At 41.8% G+C, this 22,073-nt stretch overlaps 1 protein-coding gene across 1 annotated transcript in view; it reads right to left on the bottom strand.

The window, feature by feature from the left end:
• APCDD1 (APC down-regulated 1) overlaps window positions 1-22,073 on the bottom strand; it is a 33,991-nt gene that overhangs the window by 8,745 nt on the left and 3,173 nt on the right. The window contains exons 2-3 of the mRNA XM_071737147.1: window positions 15,667-15,850; window positions 13,769-14,300 (exon numbers count right to left, since the gene is read on the bottom strand). Coding sequence (XP_071593248.1) covers window positions 13,769-14,300; window positions 15,667-15,850 — 716 coding nt within the window. The remainder of the gene's footprint in view (window positions 1-13,768; window positions 14,301-15,666; window positions 15,851-22,073) is intronic.

Below are 22,073 nucleotides of genomic sequence, written 5' to 3'. Positions count from 1 at the left end.
TAATACAAGCTTGTGAAGCATACGATAAGGTTGGCTGTTGCTGGATGTGGTGAAAGCTTTATGGCCCTCTTCAGAAGGAATGGTGGTGGTGGTGCCTCCCAGGCTCTGAGGCAGCTCATTGCCAAGCACCAGCCCCACGAATTTATGACAAACGATTAGATCAAGAGGAAGAAATGACAACCCACAAGGTAAAAGCAGTGCTTTCTCTTTAGCCAGGGCCCATTTTGGGCTGGTGATGTGCTGTTTGTTTACATCTTGGGATCTCTAGTCAGCTGGAGATGTGTGGGGCAGCCGTTCTCTCTGTTGTGAGCAGACTTATACTCAAAGGCAAAGACCACACAGAGAGTTTGTACCTTCAGCTTTCAAGGACAAGCAATCCTTCCTGGAGAAAGGGGGTGTGCTGAGTGGGTTACTTACATCCACTTTGCTCAATTTGTGCACCAAGTAAAGAGCTGAAGCTCTCCATGCAGCTATAAGGGAGAGAGATTTATACAAATGCTTTCTCTCTGTGCTCCTTTCCAGGTCTCTTTTCTGACATCTCTGAGCTTGCTCCATAACATAAATGCTCACATTCATTGCATGTAAAGTCCACGTGAGCTGCTATGGAGTCAGCATTTCTCTACTCACTACCTCCAGCTCACAGCACACTTTGCAGACATTACCACAACCTTCATTAGTGCCCTGAGTTTCTCCAAACATACGACTATAGGTGATAGCTTCAGAGAATCAATATGCAACACCCACAATATATCCCTTTTACACGTGTTGAACAGGGTTTATATTTTTCTCTCACCCCAGACCAGACAGACACCAAAAGTCAGTGAAATAATTAGTAATTCTCCTGTTCTACATCCCTGGAATGTACAATAATGCTCTACATGCAAAATAACTGCAAATGATGTATATAAATGGTCAGGTTGGTCTGAGCCAGTGCTGGCCAATGGCCCTGCTCTGAAGAGAAAGGAGGTTGGATTGGTGACCTCCAGAGGATCCTTCCACCCCAAAACACATGGTCTTCTGGGAACATTAGTCAGCATGCTATTAAAGTGGATGTGGTTCTTTCCCACTGTGGAGCTTGTTAGCTAATTTTAAGATACATTTTTCTGCTAAATTCTGCAAGCAGGTGCAAGGGCCATTAGTGTCTTAGTGAAAATACACAGAGCATTTAATTGAGTAATTCAACTGCAAATGGTGAAGTAAGCACAGATTTGTGCCATAGTAACTGACAACAGAGGCTGGTGAAAAACATCTGGTTCTCCTGAACACTGGAAACACAGATAACTCATAAAGACTGTGAAACTGAGCAGTTTTCTGAAACTACAAGTTTTAGTTTGCATTTCCTGATTGTCAAGAGAAGAGCGAAGATGCAGTTACGTTTTCTATTTTGCTCTAGATTTCTTATGTGGCCTTCCTGTGTGATTTAACCTCATTTCAGAAAATTACAACTCTTCTGTTTGAGACAGGACAGGCAGATAGCTAAATGGAGCCACTGAGCTGTCAGAAAGCAGGCATTACAAGGACCTAGATGTGATTTAAAAGATAATAATAATTATAAAAAATGTGTGTAGCTCTATTCCTGGAACAAACCTCCAAATACAATACCACAGAAGTCCAGTGTCCACCTTCCTCTTGACTACAATAACATCTCAGGAGGTTTCACCTGCAAGCTTGTTTGGGACTTACAAAACCGGTCTGCTGAATCCCTAGCTCCCTTCAGAGGATGTCAATCATCTGACCAGGGCCGGTTTACTGAGTGCTTTGTGGCTCAATATTGCTGGCAGACAGATGACTTATGAATGGGTAGGAAACATGTTGGTGCTGGGGAAAGGTGGAGACTGCCTTGGCATGCCCCGGGCAGCGGCAGAGCCGCCCCGTTTCACTTGAGCTCCATCTGTGAACAAGGGTGGAGAAGCTGAGCAGCCACCCTGCCATGGGCAGTGCTGCAAGAAAACTGCTGGAGGAGGTGTGCAGTTCTGCTTGCTGCCAACAAAATCAGAAAAGAAACAAACATTTTTGAAGTGCAATGGAAAGAAGAGTTTTGTCTTCTTGGAGATCAACATCCAAAAAATGCCACCACACATGCAAGGAGAGGTTGCACTGTGGAAGATGCTGGTGTCTGCCAAGCAATCATTTCTTCAGTGTGGTGGCTGTCATACTGTGGGGCAGGCTGGCATCACTAACACTTTAAGGGCTAATAAACTGCATCAATGACAGTAACCTTATTGCTGTTATTGCCCCACTTGCATAATGTGAAGCAAGATAGCCAAGAAAGTGAGTAGAAGACAGTATTATAAAACTAAACATAACTTAGATAAGCTGAATTGGTCAATAGTAGGAAACAGTATGACTACAAGCAGCCCCTTTCTCTTTATCAGGGATGGGCTCATATCTTGAGGCACAAGGAGGAGTTCCTTCCCAAAACTTATAAAATTCATGCAACACGATTATGCTAGCTACCATTATCCTTCAAGTGGAGGTGACTCCATGGGCAAACTCAAGGAAGGTCCAAGTTAACTCTCAAAAATTGAAGCTTAGCAGTATAAACACTCAGAATCCTAGAATAATTTTGGTTGGAAAGGACCTCTAAAGGTCATCTAGTCCAACCCCCCTGCAGTAAGCAGGGACACTCTCAATAGGTCAGGTTGCTCATAGCTTTGTGAAGCCTCACCTTGAATATCTCCAGGGATGAGACCTCATCTACCTCCCTGAGCAACCTGTTCCATTTTTCCACTACCCTCATACTTTTGTCTGTAGCTCATCTGGTTCTTTGACCTCTGTGGTCCATATCTTGAATTGCTGTAACTCTGTGAAGCCCTTCTAATTCCAAAGGCTTTGCATCAGCTCTGAAGGGCTGACCAGTTGCACTGGTAAGAAAAGTCCAACCTCCTGTCTTCTCATTACTGATGATGTGCCCAGACAAAGGGACTGTGGTGAACAGAGACTTTTTGGAGCAAACTGGGTGGAGACAAAGAGACGTTGGGGTGGTGAGAGGAAAACAGAAGTATCCCTTTCACTGGCTGGTTCAGGTGCCTCACAGAGAAGTATCCTGAATGCATTGCTTGAATCTAAGCCTAGCTAAGCATTCTGCATCCTTTTTTAAATTTCTTTCTTTCTTTTTTTTTTTTTTTTTTTTTTTTTTTTTCCTCTTTTTTCTTTCTTTTTTTTTTTCCTTTTTTTTTTCCTTTTTTAAAAATTCTTTTCTGGGTTACTAGCTTTCAGAGTTATGAACTGCTCAATGGAAGAACATGCAACATGTAAAATCCCTCAGTTTGACTTCTGTCCAAGCAATGGACGAAAGGTCTAGTTTTTTTATGAGGCAATTGGACTTAATTATGGAGTAATTTATGGTTAACAATTGGCTGTATTTGTCACTGTTACTTTTTCAGGTTGGCTGCTCTCGGATCTTAATTATACTAGCTAAGGCTTTGCAGACACTCCCTTTCCATGTGTCTCAGGGAAAGATGATTTTCTAAAAACAGATGTTAAAAGAAAATAGGGAACAGAGACAGAAGACAGCTGAGTCCGAACACAATTAAATTCTCCCTAATAAAAAACTGATTTGGGCATGACATAAACTAAAAAAGCAATAAAATGAGCAGTGGACAGCATTTAACATATATTCTATGTTTTGATGATCTTAGGTGTACAATGCAATATTTTTAATAGTAGGATCTTTCTAGGAAGACCATCCCCTGACATGGCTGCTGCCCAATGCCTGGAAGATCCCTTCCCATGAAGGGTGTTCCCTTGCAGCTCTGTGATGCTGAAGTGATGGTTGCCTCAGCTCCTCATCCTCCTGGGTGTAAAGCCAATTTCTAAACTAATCCATGAAGCTTGAAATAAGCCTGGATCTCTGGCTGGAAACTCGGGTTTTAGTAGTCAGGGAGAAAGGAGTTTGTGATCTGAAAATTTCCACCAACATTTTTCTTTTTCTCTCCCTCCTGCCTCAGTTGAAGTGGTAACAGGGCCAAAGAGCTCTGGAAGCCAAGCAGAGAGGTTTTTAATAATAATAATTATAAAAAGCCCAAACAATCAAAGATGAGGTTCCTTGATCTTTTTCCCAATTGCTCTGGATAGTCAGAAATATAAATCCTCTCAGCACAGTTTAATTTTCTCTTAAGTTCTAAGTGATCCTGGGGCTGTCTCGGACTAATTTGCCTATAATCAATTCATAATGTTCTTTATGGCCCAGACCAAAAAACTATCATGGAACTGGGATGCTCTCTGAGCAACAGTGAAATGAGCTTCAAATAACATGAAAAAAGATTTTTTGGATGGTGTTCTAGTTTTCTTCAAACACCTTTGTATTTTGATGCTGTTGGTACAAGAATGAGACAGCCATGTACCAAACTCTTTTCAAAATGTACAGAAAATGTGCAGAAAACCTGCCCTTTTTTTATGGTTCAAGCAGAAGCTGAAATCAGTGCTTACTATCAAGGAGAGGACCTGCAGGATATTCTGTGAGCTGTGTGTTTAGTGCCAAAACAAATAAGCACTAATATTAAAGAGGAGGCTGAAAATATAATTATTTTCAATTAAATGCCTTATTCAACTGTATTTGCTCATCTATCTATCTACCCATCTATCTGTTCTTTATATCCTGAACACGTCTGTATCTCAGTCAAAGAATCTTAAACCAATATTTGTCTGAAATAGAACAAATTTTAATTCAACCCTTCTCTTGTAAAATTACAAGAGGTGACTGTTCTGATATTTACATATTATCTGCTGTTTACATAATGGAAACATAATAATATCTCCACTATAACTTACTGGTTTTTAAGTAAAGAGTCATTGCTCAGACTACTTAGAGTCTGAGAGATGCAGTGCACTCTTAGCAGAACAGACTGAGAAATGAATGTGACATTTTAAATTAGATTCTTATTTTAAAAAGGACATGGGAAAATATTTAATTGAGTATATACAGACAGGAGGAAGAGACACAAAGCAAACTTTGTTTTCTGGTATTCAATTTTTCCCTGCAAAGCAAGTGTATCTCTTCAAAAAATGAGAAAATATTTTAAAGGGATTTTTAAATATTTTTAATGGAGATTTTTTTACCGTTTTCTGATGGACTCTCTCCGTCATCTTTTATAGTTGCAAATAGTTGGTACTTTACATTAAGAATACAAAAGCATTGACAGTAGTGATGTGTAGAAAGTTCCTAAACCGTCCAAAACCATGGCATCTCCTGTTGGAGGAGGCCTTGTGTGGGGGCAGATGTGGGACTGCGGCTGTTTGGAGCTTATCCAAGATTAGGAAAGGAAATGGACAATTCTGAGAAGAGTTGAACCCAATTAGTGTCCTCAGTAGCCATTTGTTTCATGTGTGCAAGGACTTCAAACTTGCATGAAATCACTCAGCATTTTCCCAAAGGAATTTTGGAAATCACTTTTTTTTTTTGCCTGAGTCACTGTACAGGGGATGGATCCTTCCTGTATCTTAACCTGGTTCAGGGACTCAAGCATCAGCTCTGCCTCAGCAGGACTGGAAAGCACAATCAGCTGTGCTTCTCTTGGCCACCTCTTTGGCTTCCTCTCTGCCCCCCAGCAAGCCCAGTGTCAAACCAAAACCCAACCCCAAACCCTAGGCAGGGCAGTAGCTTCTTTCTGTAACAAATCCCCTGGGGCTCAGCCCTTCTAGCTGTCACTTCATATTCAAAACCAGATATTCCATGTTCATCCTTCCCTCCCCATGCCCTACACTGTTGCCTTGTCCACCACCCTGCTCGGTTACAACAACCCCAAAGCTGGTGGAGTCACTTATATCAAATTTCTGTAGCAATATCCTGCCTTATCCAGTCAAAATAATATTTCTACAATGCTCTGCTTGTGCTGTCTGAGCCCCTGGGTCTGTGCTGGTGGCTTGTTTGGAAGAACCAGGATCTCAGCTGATACAGAACTACCTTTGGGCACCCTTTATGTGCACTGGTTATCAGTGTATGGCAAAAAGGATGGAGAACAGGTGGCATCTGTGTGGTATTGCAACAGCAAGGGCTAGAACCCAGCCTTGCTGCAGAAGTTTAGTGGTGGTTTAGTGAGGTTCCCACTGAGTGGAAAAGAGGAAACATAACCCCCATTTTTAAAAAGGAAAAAAAAGGAGAGCGAGGGAACTATGGGTCAGTCAGTCTTACATCTGTGCCTGGCAAGACCATGGAACAGATCCCCCTGGGAACTGTGCCAAGGCACATGGAAAATAAAGAGGTGATTGGTGGGAGGCAACGTGGATTCACTGAGGTCAAATGGTGCCTGGCAAATTTGGTGGCTTTCTAAGATGGGGCTACAGCATTCTTTTTGGCAGGCTTGGGAGGGCCTGTGCAAGCTGCATGAAGTTCAGCAAAGCCAAGTGCAAAGTTGTGCACATGGGTTGGGGCAATCTCAAGCATATTACTGTTTGGGCAGAGAATGGGTTGAGAACAGCTTGGAGGAGAAGGACCTGGGAGTGGTGATGGCTAATGAGAGGCTCAGCATGTGCTGGTAGTGTGCACTTACAGCCCAGAAAGCCAACCCTGTCCTGGGCTGCATCAGAACAAGTGTGATCAACTCCCAGGTTGAGAGGGGGTGATTCTGCCCCTCTACTCTGCTCTTATGAGACCCCACCTGGAGCACTGTGTCCAGCTCTGGAGCCCCCAATGTAAGAAGGACATGGAGCTCTTGGGGTGAGACAAAGATGATCAGAGGGCTGGAGCATCTCTCTTATGAAGACAGGCTGAGAGAGTTGGGGTTGTTAGCATGGAGAAGGCTCCAGGGAGATGTAATAGATGCTCTCCTGCACTTCCAAGGGTCTGCAGGAAAGCTGGGGAGGGAGGGACGTTTTACTAGGGCATGTAGTGATAAGATGACGGGTGAAGTTTCTTAGCTGAAAGAGGGTAGGTTTAGGTTAATTATTAGGATAAAAACCTTTACTGTGAGGATGGTGAAAAACTGGAGCAGGTTGCCCAGGGAAGCTGTGGATGCCTCCTCTCTGGAAGTGTTCAGGGCCAGGGTGGATGGGGCTCTGAAAAACCTGGCCCTATGGGAGGTGTCCCTACCCATGCAGAAGTGGGAACTAAATGATTTTTAAGATCCTTTCCAATCCAAACCATTCTATGAGTCTATGATTCTCTGAGGTGTGTGGTTGAGGGTCCAGGCACTAGGTTCCTTGAAAAGCTGGTTCAGGCCTGAACCACATGTGCAGTACAGACCTAACCAGAGGTCTGGCATCTGGTAGGGTCTGACAGTCACAGAAGCTGTCATGTGAATGCATGTACCATCATGAGGGAGAGTACTGAGGGGAAAGAAAAGATGTGCTTAGTAATGATCTTTCACACCCTCCTGAATATTGTGTGTCAGCAGCAGGGCTAGGTGGGACTGGAATGAGGCATGCCTGGTCTGGATGCTTTAAACCTCACCATGCGAGAAAACAAGGTGCCAGCTGCCTGCTCCCAGCATGAAGACAAATGGAAACCCTGGGAGAATATTAATTCAAGGAAATGCTTCCAACTCAACCAAAAAAGGTGGGATGTCTTCGCCTCACATTGCCAAATAGCTAAGTCCATAGAAAGGACACTTTTACGAATTGCTCAGTATAGCATCAAGCTCTGCTTCTCCACCACTCCAGATAACTGCAGACCAAGACAACACTTTTACAAATGGCTGCAATCTCTCTCTACCACAAAAGTGATAATTTGCAGGCTTTCCATGACCTCATATGAAGCTGAGTTGGCTAACGTATATTATGCTGGCTCTGGGGAGTTGACATGCACGGTTGACACAGTGATAATTCAGCTTGCCAAAGGGAATGAAGAATAACAAAGATTTAAAACTTTAATTAAAAATCTTGAAGCAAGTGAAATGCTGCAGAGGGTGGTAACTCCTTAGTAGGGTTGTCAGTTTGGGAATTTCTTATGGAGGGGAACAGAGGAGTTGCAAGAAGGAAGGAGGGTGAAAATAGGTTCAGATTTATGTACAAATGTGTACCATATATTTTAAGATATTGAGGAATGGTTTTTATTAACTGCTCCCATGAAGGGAGAGATAGTGAAGGGAAGGAATCCAAAGGCATTTTTATTCATTACATCATTACGGTCATTACACAACTGTCTGATCTTCAGTGTTGATTCTGTTGTCCAACCCTGCACAAAACTGAAATAAACACAACTGTTTTGAAATGCAAATGTCTTCTGGTTGTTCTTTTCTGATATGAACTAGGGCAAAAGACAAGAACAAAGAGAAAAGTGCCTTTGTTCACAGATGAATGTGTTTCCATGTCATCTATCCTACTAAAACAACACGCATTTATGGTGACGAATATTTCGGGAAGTATCAACAAAAAAACCCCTGAGCCCTGGAAAACTCAAATAAACAATTTGAATGTCCATTTTAAGGAACAGAGTATTCCAAAATAAAGCATCACCAGGTGTTTATTGCTTTAAAAAGCAATCTATACATCCCTCTGAAACATGTACCAATATTACTCACAAGTCCTCCCTCCATCTCTAAGAAAAGATGAAGCAATTGTGGTTATACACCACCAACAAGAAAGGTTTCAGTAGTTCAAATACATATGTATCTGAACATTCTGAAGGCCCAGGTTTTATTTTATTAGGCTAAAAGGCTCATTTTGATCTGTGGTGACATATATGTGTCAGGACAGGCTTTTACTGTAGTGGCTGAACAAAGGGTGAAGTTAACAAAAATGAAGAGGGTTTTATAAGATGTCTCAAGTGCTGGTGTGGACAGTAGGTGGGTTCCAAGGAGCTCTCTTCTGCCAGGCCACAGCCCACAGTGCTGCTGAGAGTGTCAGGGATCAGCCTCAGCAGCAACCTGTTTGCCTCTTCTGATGTCTGTGGTGCATCACATGCACTGCTGAGTGCTCATAAACCTGGAATTAAACTATTTGAAGACTCTTCTGAGTGTTCTTTCTTCTCTCCCCTGAAAATTTTCCTAACCAAGAGTCTTTTGCCAGTAACAATGAACAAAAGAAACCCTTCAAGTGTTGGCTCAATCTAGAAGTCTAGTGGCACTACTGACAAACAAAGAAGTTTTGTCCTCCAAAATTACACTTTTTGGTTGAGATAATGCTTTGCATATTTCTCTGAGGCGCTTCACATGTTTAACACCTATTTATTAACTTATGCTCACATTTGCCTGGAAGCTTCTCAATTACACAACATTCCCCTACAGATGAAGTCACTGAGGTTCAAAGAGATGAAGACTCAAATTCTGAAAAGCACAAAAAAGACCTAGTGCACTTTTTTTTTTTTTTTTTTTTTTCACCACCTGGCTAAAGGAAAGGCCAAGCACCAGCCTCTGTATGTTGAATCTGTTAGCTGCAAATTCCAGGTGCTGCTGGAAGTCAGTTTTCAGTGACAATTAAACTTCTAACAGAGAATCAAATAGGGAAAAAGTTCTACTGAAAGTGTGTGGCCAATGAATGTCTGACCGTGGCAAAAGCAGAAAGAAGGTTATCCTAGCATGCTTGAGGCTTCTTGTGATGTTCCAGACCACCCAGTTTTATTCCTAAATAATGTTCTAACTAGAAGAACAGGTCACCACAGCCCTGCTCTGATCTTCCCTGCTACCCTGTCAGATGACAAAATAGCACAAAGAGTTTTTGTTTACAAAGCACTATTGCTGAGGCAATTAGATGAAAAATAAGTATCCCAGTATTGCTGCTGCACACATTTCCAGTAGTTTGAGAGCAGATATCTCTGGAAACATCTTCTGTCCTTCTGCATAGTGAATGAATACTGCATTCAAGCCTTTGTGCTACAAGTCCCTGTATGTATTTGGAATTAAGGTATGATTTTATGGCCAGTCACTCAGACTTCTTGCTGCTGTCCTAACTGGGAATATTTCATAAAATACACTTGATGATGGCCAAGCAGCTTCCCCATCCTGCCCTTCCCACCCAGGTGCTCTCTCACGCTGGCTAAAGAAGCTGCATGTGCAATTGCTTGAATCTCTTGATAGATTTGCAATGTCAAGAGACATTAAAGATGTTCAGCCCTGCTCAAGCAAGTCCTAATGGATATTTTGAGTAAGGCTTCAGAGCTGGTAGGATAACACTATAGAGTGAACTGTTCATCAGCTGCACACAGGAGCTGCCACATATTTTACAGGAGGAATTTAAGGTATGCTCTTATCTAAGAGAACTCATAAAGCCTGAGGAGATTACATATTGTGCATTTTTAAAAGCTCCCTGATTTTATATGAACACTTGAGATACGGTAATCTGTGAAGTTTTTCAGATTTGTAGCTCAGTGTAAAGTTGTCTGGTTTTGGACAGACCTTTTGATTTACCATCCTGTGGTGAAATCACAGCAGGAATCTGGAGAAAGTCCAATTCTATTTGTTTAAAGTCCTGATCATGTGGCTTTGGCATTCCTAGCATATCCAACAATCATTTGCTTTTAATTACTATTCATTTCAACCACATAAGTAATGAATGTGGCTACCACATCCAACTTATGGGCTGTGTAAACTCTTGAGCTGGGTGGAACTTTCTTCTATATAGAGACTTAACTATAAATTTAACTCAAAATGTGAATCCTCTTAACTTATTTTAGACAGGCTTTTATAAGTTTAAAATAAAAATAAATAAAAAGGAAATGAAAAAAGCCTCAAATGAAAGATTCCACACAATACACCTGATTCACTTCAGAAGCAATTTCCTGGCCTCCTCAGCCTCTTGGTATGACTGTAGAAACCTTAAAAAAACAAGTTGATTTAACGTTTCTATTTATTCATGGTGTCCAGTTTCCACAGGAGTCTGTGACTTGTAGTTTTAAACTCAATTTAGCATTTAAACTCATTTTCAGCTGGGTCCCAGTGGAGCAACAATTAGAAAAGGAAAAGAGTTCAAAGAAGAAGGGTTATAACCTTTCAGCAGTATGTTTGCCTGGACTTAAAAAAAAAAAAAAAAAAAAAAAGCACCTCTGTTACTATTATTCTTCCTACATGTGGCAAACACTAGGTCAGACAGCTGGGTTGCAAACCTATTGGTATAGAGGACTTAATGGGTAAGTACAAACCAGCTCCCAGAAATATTTCATGGCAGCTGAGGCAAAGGTTCATCTTTTAGGGGTACTGTTATTTATTTCATGCTGAAAACCTAGTATCAGCAGGCCCCACTTGTCCTGAGAAAAAAACCAGTCTCACATCAAATCTAAGCAAGAGGAACCTACCAAAACAAACAAAAAAAAACCCCAAAAACAAAAAAACAACCAAAGAGAAGCTGTGCTGTTGCACACTTCATAGGTGTCCTAAAACTATGCATCTTTTGCTGTTGAAGGCTCCAGCTGAGCCTGGTGTCCCAGCAGTCCCCATGCTGTATATATACATTGTGAGAACCAAGCAGGTCTTGCAGGCAGTGGCTGGAGGAGAAACAGAGGTATCACAGCTCTCTAGAACTCATAACTGGCCAAACTGGCAGTCAAAAAGTGTCCTGCAAGTCAGGACCTGGGGGTCCTGTTTATTAACCTACATTGGTTTCAGCACAAAGAGCTGGAATCTGGATGTATTTTGGTGTATCCAAAGTTAACCTGTGCCTTCTATAGCAACAGCACTGTCTGTAGCCAACAGTGTTCTTAAGAATGGGCTTCCAGTCTCATGAATTCAGCCCTGAGATTCAGCCCCTGCCAAGACCCAGCTACCAAAAATCTTTTGCAGAAGGACTGTACTCCATCAATATCTAGCTGGTTGTTTTGTTTATTTTTCCTCTTTCCAAGTTCTCACACACATATGATATGGGAGTCTTCCCTAGGATCCACGCTGTAGGCTCTCCCCAGCCAGAGTGCACAGGTGGCACCCCTGGGCAGGACCTGCCCATCTGGACACATGGGAATGTGGGATAATGGTGTGCAGGGTGACCCAGGGAAAAAGACTGAGGTGGCTCTGATTTTCCACATAGAAGTCTGGCCAGAATGGATTGGATCATGCCTGAGATAATGGACTTTATGAACACAAATCGACAGTTTTCTGTGCTCTCATGGTTTATTTTGCTCACATGGCTCAAGAGACTTCTTATGCAAAACTTCATGCTGTAAATTTGAGCATTATATTTTAGAGGCATAATATTTTAGAGGGAAAAAGTGATGCTACAGCAGCAGAAGGGAACACCCAGAAAATTGCTACCAGTGTTTCCTAAAATTACAGGAGGCCTGGAAAAAATCTTATTTTTATAAAGCTGGTTGAGAGTACACCTATCATTCTAACTGTAATGAAATTATTACAAGGTAGAAGTGTGAGCATTTACTATGTTATCTATCAGGCCATAATAAGACAACAAGATTTGACCAGAAAAAATAGTCAGCTAGGGAGAATGAAATCAAGATTTTGACTCTGCTTCATGGTCAAAGAAAGATCTACTATATTTCCCAGAAATAGCTGGTGTCAGATAATCTGTACATTTGTAGCTATGGTTATCTGTGAGGAAGAGATTTAGGAAAGAACCCTCACTACCAAATAAACAAAGAAAAAGTCATTGTGCATGTCTGAATTACTTAAAAAAAAAGTAAAATTTTGATGGGGAATGTTCCGTGGTTCATCTGATGCTGGTGAACACTCTCCATTTTGGTAGGACACATTTAAAAAGAAAATGCCAATTTTCTTGATCACTTGAAGAGTGCATAAGAACGACAGAAATGACAGCAGCTTTCACACAGAGACATAAGTGACTGTGGATTTTGTAGTCTAGGCCAGGCTACTTAAAACGATTTCAGACAGGTCACGTAAAGTCCTGAACCACTGAAATTTGATGTTTATGAGAGGCAGATGCTACCCCAAGTGGACAGTTTGGAAAGAAAGGGAAAGCCAAGTCTTTCTCATCAAAACTCTCCCTTCCCTTGTTGTGTTCCCTGCTGCTGCTGATCTGCTGTAGCTGAATTTTGAGTGGGGTGCAATGAAATAATTTAAAATGGTGATAACCCATTAGCTGGAAGTGATGCTGTGGCAGCGCCCAGCTGGAGCACACCAGCAGCAGCAGCAATGTGGTTCCAATCACTGCCTGCCTTTGAAATGTCACCAGGAAAGATCTATAGACAGCCCTCCTGCTACAGGCCATCAATGTCTACTCTTCCTGTTTGATTTTTATTTAACTTACTATGGGTTCATCAGTTCCCAATGAAGCTGAGGGCACTTTGAGGCCCCTTTGAAAACTGAATTATCAAATGGAGTTAGAGGCCCATTCAAAATTCACCTGTTTTTCATTTCATTAATATGTGTGCCTGCATCTGGATCCATGACCTGCACAGCCCATCAGGTTTTTTTACCTTCTTGCTGCCCTTTTCATGTGTCTACCTTGCAATTTCCTCTTTTTTTAATTCAGGTTATGGATCACACAACTTCCATATGCTGATACAATTTTATTTCCTTTCTCTCTGGAACTCCTGCAGCTACACAAGCAATCACATGCCTGTTTCTTTTATCCTTTCTCAGCCCTGTATCTAACTTGCTTTCTTTTCAGCTGCTACGCCACAGCCAACAACTTCCACCTCTGCATATAAAATATTTGATTCCACCTTCAGAGTGGCTTTTATTGACCTTAGTTCACCAGCCTATTTTTCGCTCATTTGATGCAGCCTCATCAAGCCCAGAAGACGTGCTCTGGGCTCTGTGATTTCTTTCTTTTTAATTTGCTGCATCACTTGTAAGGCTGAAATCCACCTCTTATTTTAGAAGCACATCTATGTTTAAGGTTACACTTGTGCACTGACTTAGAAGCACCAAATAACGTGGGCTTTGTCACTACTACCTTACAAAGAAGGCATATATTTAGAGACACTTACCTTGGCATTTTGAAGAGGAGGCTGGTAACTAGAAGGCCGGTAGTACCTCCTCTGAGTAGCATCAGTATGAATGTCTCCAAGAAACAGCTCCTCCACAAGGTGATCCAAATTGTGGTGCAGGTACTGCTTCTCCACGCGGATCAGCTGCAGCTCGTGCATGGCAAAATTCAGAGCTTTGGTGCATTCGCAGCCGTTCTCTTCTCTCAGCAAATCGTAGCTCACATCCTGCTCCCAGGGACTGTCTTCTGGTATAAATCCAGGACACGTACGGTTCACCAGCTCGCTTAATGTTTTGGCTATTGCCTCATTGTGACATATGATCTGTACGTTGCGGAGCTGGTAATCGGCCTCAGTACCCCCTCGGATGATCCAGGATGCTTGGCGGAGACGGATTTTGCCCCGAATCACCAACGTGTAGATGGGGTTTGTGCAGCGATTGCCACCATAATAAAACTGGTAGGCCTTAAATGTGTTATTGTGGTAGAACCTGTAAGATCTGGTGATGAACTCTGGGCCTGCTCTAACTTCGCAGCTGTGGGGAGACAGAAATTGAAGGAAACAAAATTTTAGCATCATGTACACTACAGGTAGAAAGACAGAGCAAACCTGTATGGGTCCACAGAGACACTTGGGTGCTAACATCCCTCTGGCTTAAGTGGAGGTAATTAGGAACTTGGCATCTATGGCCTGCCAATTAACCAACAGTTTACCCTGCTGTTAACCTGTTATTAATATACTGCTTTATGGTGATCATATCTACCCAAGGGCTCTGTCTTTTAAGGTTTTAATACGCTGAGTTATGTTTTGCTTTTCTTTTTTTTTTGTCTAGGGACCACCATGTGACTCAGTTCTTCTCTGAAAAAAGCAGAGATGTTATTAAAGCAGATGTTATTAAACATCTATCTTTTGCACATCTCTTTTGCATGGTAGTTAATGAAAGGACTGATAACATCAGAAAGTGAAATGCTAACCAGCCACGGAACAGTACAAAGAATTAGATTCTACAGATGTTGTACAAGCTTCTTGGTGGTGATCCACCAGCTCTGGTCTTCAGAGGATATGTAGGATAGTGTCCTCTGCTTTACTGCTCTCAGCAGGAGACAAAGTTAATGTAAACTTCTGACTGCTAATGCAAACCTTCTATTTGGTTTGAATTTGGATGAGGAAATATCAAGGTTTCATGCTTTTTCCTAGAGTGCTTTTTTTTTTTTCTCTGAAGGTGTAAATGGAAGTTAAATTCCACTTCCTGTAGAAAATCCTTTTGTGCCTTCAAATTTGTCCCCCTTGTTGCATCCACACCACTTAACAGAAATACACTCCTTTCTGTTAAAATATCCTAGTCTTTCCTACTACGAGTCCCTTCAAATTAACCTGTGCATATTGCCTGCTGAGACACAAGAAGAAAAACAGCTCTCTGAATTACACATTGTCATAGGGAGTAAGAGACCTGATGAAATACAGAGTCTTGATTTCTTTTGCTAATAAAACCTGTGCTAGACACATGGTCTGAAAACAAGGACTCATTCAGTGGATCTAATACATACAGTCAAAGACAGTACAATGTTATATTTGAATGAGGATCCATTTTGGCAACTTAGGCTCCTTCCTATTCAATGAGATATTTAAAGATATTTCACAGCATGCTGTCTAAAATCCATACTATAAACTGATTCATCAAGACAGCTTTATAGCATGCTATTGTATGCATGTAAATTACAACAATACTACTCCTTTTCTGCATCAACATCCAAGAAGCATCTGGAATTTGTAGCATCACCATATTAAAGGGCATATTTCCCTTGCTGCTTAAAACAGGAGTAGTCATCCTTTCCTCTTTACTTCCTTCCTCCCTTCCCTTCCACATATATCACTTGAGCATTTTGTTTCACCCTCCTTACCCAGTAGAGACCCAGTGTCCTTCGATATTAGGAGGCATCTGCACAGTGATCCGGGCTCCATTGTGAAGGTGTTTCAGCATGTGATGACACTGTGACTCCTTGAAAGCCCTCCAGGCACTCTTCTCCAAGGACCGAGGGTGGGACCTGCTGTCCGGGTGAAGAAGAGCAGAACCTTCTCCCAGCCCTGTGATAGAGAAGTGTAAATTATCATGAGGCCCTACAGACAAGGGCTTTAATGCAGTCAAGAAAGGTGTGAACGTCCTGTTCACAATGTTATGCGTCTGGGAAAGTAGTGTTCAATTTTCTTTTCTCACCTGAAAAAAAAAAAAAAAAAAGGGAAGTTCTTCAGCTCTGTCAGCCCACTAACAATCCACTAAAGAGATTTAAGAGATTTGCTTCATGAAGTGCACTGGGGAAAAAGGCTTGAACCAAAGTGCTGTTTACACACCCAGGAGATGTAGCTCTGTACCTGAGTTTTATAGACACCTCTGTAATCTCTGGTCAGGATAATCAAAAACCTGAACCACTGAACTTTTAGAAAGTTGCATCCAGATCCGGACATAAACTTTGTGGTTTCAACCCACCTCTAATTTGAACGCTTCTATAATAAACTTGCAAATAAAGGCTACTCTTTAAAGTCAAGAAAAAACAGATATTGAAAGCAGAGCCTTTGCACACAGGAAGCCTCTCTGATGACTGAGGTGGTCAATTAAAGGAAGATTCTTCTATTTTTATTTGAAAGGGAAAAAGGAATTTCAAAAGCCAATTTTATCTCCAGCACACAGTAATTTTGGTTTCTAGTAATGTATACATACAAAACCCACCAGCTCTCTCTCTACACAATATTAATTGAACAAAATGAATGCGTAGCTTCAGAAGGAATGCGTCTTTGCTCTTTTAGGCACAGCCTCCTCTTAGACATGTTGGAAAACACGGATCAAAAGAAAAAACACACATATAGAGGTTAAGAGGTGACAAACATGAACCTTACATAATGGGTTGGAAACTGTATTACTTTGCCAGAAGGAATTTAAGAACCAGTGGGATAGAAAGCAAATACAGGGTGGGGTGGAGAGGCTTGGTGTGAGCCCAGGATGTCTGGGCAGCTGGCTTGGGTGAGGGAAGTCTTTCTCACACGTGTTCTCAGGGGCAGGGCCTAGGATTCACCCCATCTCTCCTTGTGTCCTCTTGGCTGTTGGGGATCACCAGTGCATGGTGCAACCCTATACTGCACCAAGCTGCCCAACACAAGATCCTACACTTTTTTCCCCAGGCCCCACCTAACGTTCAGGCACGTGTTTGGGCAGTATTGCTACAGAAACTGCAAGAAAATCAGTATTGTTTAGTTTTAGGCTGATGTTGCTCCAAAACTTTGCCATTTCCTATTGCAAAAGAGAAAACTGTGTCAGTGATTCATTATGTTAGCTAGATCTGGAAGAAGCTTGGGTAACACCTGGGGACACAGCATAGCTAAAAATACAAATACATGTCAACCACTTGAAAACAGCAAGTCCTGAAGCTAAATAAAGGCCAGGACTTATAAAACAGGCAGGGTAAAGAATACAATAAATACTTGAATGTAAACAGTGCTCACCATTGAATGATCTCAAGATCTTTACAGGAAAATCTGGTAGCTTTGTTACAGGTTACAAATAACCCATCTGAATGAGAGTTTACTGCCTTACTTTCTAAAGGGTAATAAATACTCAGGATGCTTTGATATTTGAGCACAGGGGCTGAGGTGCCCTTAAAGGAGCCTGTTTTTCAGGGGGTCAGTATTTGTCCATTTCTGGAAGTCAAAGCTTCTCAGGTATTTCTACACTGGTGAGCAGAGTCACTCATGTTAGCACCAATCCACCCCTGGTCTTCAGCCAGAAACCATACAGCTGCTTCAGAAATGGTACAGCACAGCTCTGCTTGGTCTGACAGCATCTTTGGAGAGGCAGGATTTACTAGACAGGGTTACTGCTTCAGGCACATGGTGGTACAGCCTCCTGGGCTGAAGCCAGCACCTGTGCCTGCAGCTCACCTCACCTGACTCCAGAAAACTTTGGTTTATCTAAAACCTTGTGGGTATGGAGCAGATCTCAAAAAACATCGTGCTGCCAGGAGAACAAGTTCAGCCAGGTACAGGTGAACTTGCCACTCTACTTATTTTTGGCATTATGAATGCCAGTGACTGAGAGCTTACTTCTAACACCCTTCTTTGTCTTTGAGACTCCACACAGTCAAAAAGCCCACAGAACTTTAGCAACTTATTCTTAAATGGAGTGAGTGATCCTGTCTGTGGGCTCAGAACATCTTTTAGGTCAAAAGTGACACCTCCTGCCAGACACCTGGTAGAGGCTGTAGCCATCAGTACTAAGTCATTCAAGAGAAGCATATCCATCAGGGTATCTCACACAGACAAGTTATCTCACACTGAAGTATTTGAAAATTTACATTTCCACTTGAAGCTGTTAAATGTTTGAGATCTGCCACCGAGAGGAAGTTTTGAAATGGTTCAAGTGACTATTTCCAAGGCATATTTTTATACCATTTGCTTGTAAGCAGTTGTATTTTGCCTATCTCATGTCATATGACTTGTGAATACCAACACACTTAAAAATGAATGATTTATTCATTAAACATACTTGGGCATTTAATTTCTCCAAGCAAAAATCCTTCTGTGGGAGGATACCATCTTGTATCTGGATATATCAAAGGGGAAAATGCATTAACCACATGATACGTTTCCAATTATTCCCTTGGGGAAATAACGAAAAGAAGGGATTTTTGAAAAGGACTCAAACTTTTTGTGGTATTATAGAGTGTCTTTTCTTTGATATAGCTTAAAAGCAATGGGGTCTCATCTCTCCCTGTCACATGTGTGTAGTTTTGTCTGTAACTTGAAAATGATAAAATGCAACCAGTGGATGAAAGGCGATTTGCATCCTTCCCTTCCCTGGAGATCTGTACCTCCAGAGAGGGTATTTGTTTGGGAGGGTATTTGTTTGGGACTCTGTCCATCAAAGTGACAATTGAGCTCCTCAGTTTAGGTAACCAGTAGAACTTAATGAAGACTGCAGAGACAGAAGAAGGGATGTAGAAAACACTCACATGGTAGGCAACATCATATAAATAGGACATGAGTATCAGAATACGAACGATGGTACAAAATTAAAAGGCAGCGACAGGACCTTTAGCTATGTTTGTGTTGCTGGGCCAAGTAAATAATTTAGCACAGGCTCCTTCCTTACCAAGTAATCATTGCAATGCTTTTATATTTACTGACATATGCCTATACATATGACTACCATACAAAGGGACCATAACTTGCACCATCTGAAGATCAAATGCCCAGACTGGTGATACACTTTCCACATGGGGCAGTGAACCTACCACCATCTTCCTGCTCTTATCCTTGCAGGTGCTCAGCAGCAGTGCTGTGTCCCCCTGCTCCACCCTTGCAAGTGCACAAGGTGCACAACTGAGGTCCCGCAGGGATGATGGCACTAAATCTAGAAGATCCATTTGGCACATGAAATGGGACATCACTGGGAGGCTCAAGGTTAAATTGTGCTTTCACAACATAGGAAAATGAGTTTCATAGCTCTTTCAAAGCCTTCTTTGGAGCACTGATGCAGTTGCAACATAGTTGGAGCCACTACTTTCATTCAAAGAGATCCAACTCCGTTACTCGCCACAGCACACACAGATGGTAGGTTCAGTACCCCCATAACAAGCCTCCTGAGTATCTCAGGCTCAACTAAGGTATCTCCAAGTCTCTCTGACTGATTTTCACATTTTTGTGTGTTACGAAGGAATCTTACCCACTTGTTAAAAATAAATAATTAAAAGGCACCGTGTTGTCATTCAAAAGCATGACAGACTTCAAACAAAAGACAATCTTTGCATGGCACTAACAGCAATACTTCTGTGATGCCTTTGGTTGGATTTAATTTTAGTTACACCACAGCCAGAGGTGATAAGATTATTTCACCTACCCCATCATGGTTGTTTAAGTGAAGGACAACGTCCAAAAAGAAAGGAAAAGTTCCAGAATCAATCAGAAATGCCAGCTAGAAAAACAAAGCAAAACAAATGCATTTTCTGATGGTTGATATCCAACACCTCTTTCATAACCAAGTCCTAATAGTATAGATCACTTCTTCACCAAACTGGTTGAAAATATTGCAAGAGGTGCTACAGCTACCTGGGGATCCCTATCCAGGCCCTCAAACATCACACTTGAGATGGGAAAATGCAACCTCCATCTGAGTGGGAAAGTGGAGGTCTGCAGCTGAAGCACCAGTAATTTGTGGAAAGGAGCAGGCACTGCACTAGACAGAGGACTTCAGGCTCTCAGGTTTACCTAATAAAACTGTGTCTGATGTGGCAACAACCAGTCAAGATAAAAATAATTGTTGAGGGAAGATAGGTTACTTTCAAGTTCTTCAAAGATTTCTGCACATAGCTGGAAGTAAAATAGAAATCTTAAAACGGCAATCTCTTGGCAGCCAATTACCCAAATATGTTTCCAAAATGGCTGTGGCAAAGTTCTTTGCCAACACTTCTGCAAAAAACTGTGAGCTTCAAGAACAAATGTTTCAGTTTTCTGAAAAATACTATGCAAATAATGTACAATTGCAACATAGATATGATAAGTAGAGTTGTGCTTGAACACAAATTCTTATAACTTAATTCATGCCTAAACACTCTGGCCAAATTCTGTTCTAAACCACGCCAGACAGCAAAAATATAACAAATAATCTTAAATCTTCAACTGTTTAGATTGAATCAGTTTAATGAACACCTTTATCAGAATATAAACCATGGCTTCAAACATGTCCAAGTCTAGTGCTTCAAACCAGACCCAAAGCTACTGGGTGTTTAGCAGGTTCACCCTTTGCTAGGTGGGAGAATAAATGTTGCCTGAAAGTAGGATTTAAACCTAAATTTAGATGGGGCTTGCTCAGCAGGAAAAGAATTATTTTTTCTTTCATTTATAGCAACATTTATCCAGAAAGGCACTCTTTTATTACAAATTAAACCTCAAGTGATAGTAAAAGTTCAAAATATGTGATGGCTTAATCTCTGATAGAAACATTTTAATATTCATGCTCTACTTCTGCAGCAAACTCTTCTCAAGTTACAACTCGTTTGAAACTCAAAAAACCTTACAACAGATAAAGAGTAATTGGCTGGATTAAGTTTATAGCTCTCCTTATCTGGGCAGTTGCCCTGCACAATTAAATAAATAGACATTTGGATTAGGCTCTTTCTTCATGTGGGATAGTGTTAGATAACGCCCATGACAGGCTTTTAGCTACACTGCAAACTTACGTAATTTCCATGGAGAATATAATGTCCTGTTACCAAGCTGAGATCTGTGTTTACCAGTGTTTTCCCTGCACTTGAAACTTCAAAGAGGATTGGGACCTAAATTAGCTACTACAAACAAAAGGGTTGGGAAAGGAAAGCTGGCTTTTATGGCCATGGAAGCAGACAAGGCAATGATTTCCTTTCACATGTATCTGTTCCCTTCCTTGTGCAGGAAGCATTTCCAGGTAGAGCTTTCAAAGAGTCCCTGATTAGAGGGAAATGTTTCAGAGCATGGAAGATTCCAAAGAGAGATCACAACTACCTGTAGGTGGGAGCCCTAAAAAGAAACCCCTCAAGGGCTGACTGGCCCAGCATCCAGGTCCTCTGTTATCCTACAGCTCAGTCCTTACTCAAGGCCCCATCCTCTGTGAGGTCAGGGAACATAGTGCCAAGCAGTTATACAGCTGACAGCTTCCACTAAATGGAAGTTCAGCTCTTAATTGACTACTGGTACCCAGGAAAGGTGAAAAGCCACTCACAGGAGTGTGGGTTTGTTTATGAAGCCCTAAAGGGTTAAAGCTCCCCTCCCTTCAGGGAAGCAGGAACTCTGCCACTAGCATGAGTGGGTGCAGCACTGGCCTTAAGTTGCTACAATTCAGTGCCATCAGTAGTTTGGTCTTCCCCACTGCAAAGGAAATATTTGCTCTCTGCCAGAGGCATCTGCCATGCAGCCTACAGACCTCTGCCCCATCCTACACCCACATCTTGGCACTGGGGCGTATTCACCTGGAACTTCCTCTGATGCCTACGGGACTTGTGTCTGCTTCAAGACAATGCAAAAGATTCTTGTTATGTATAATCCCACCTTCTATCAACCTTCCTCAAAGCATCCCATCAGTAATATCCTACTGGTCTTGCTTTGAATGGCTGAAGGGATTTGCCTTCAGCATGGATTTAATCATCTGGCAGCCTCCATCCTACAGACAAAAATCACCCTTTCCCCTCATGACACCTGCGTTGTACCCCTATCAGCCCACAGTCAAGCTGTGGAGAAGAGCAAAAAACCAAATTTACATTGGAAAAACTGTGAATAAAATTGAGTC

Source organism: Heliangelus exortis, chromosome 2 (genome assembly GCF_036169615.1).
Source record: "Heliangelus exortis chromosome 2, bHelExo1.hap1, whole genome shotgun sequence".
Taxonomy (NCBI): domain Eukaryota; kingdom Metazoa; phylum Chordata; class Aves; order Apodiformes; family Trochilidae; genus Heliangelus; species Heliangelus exortis.
Note: the sequence above shows the minus strand (reverse complement) of the source record. Positions and strands in the feature narration are given on the sequence as shown.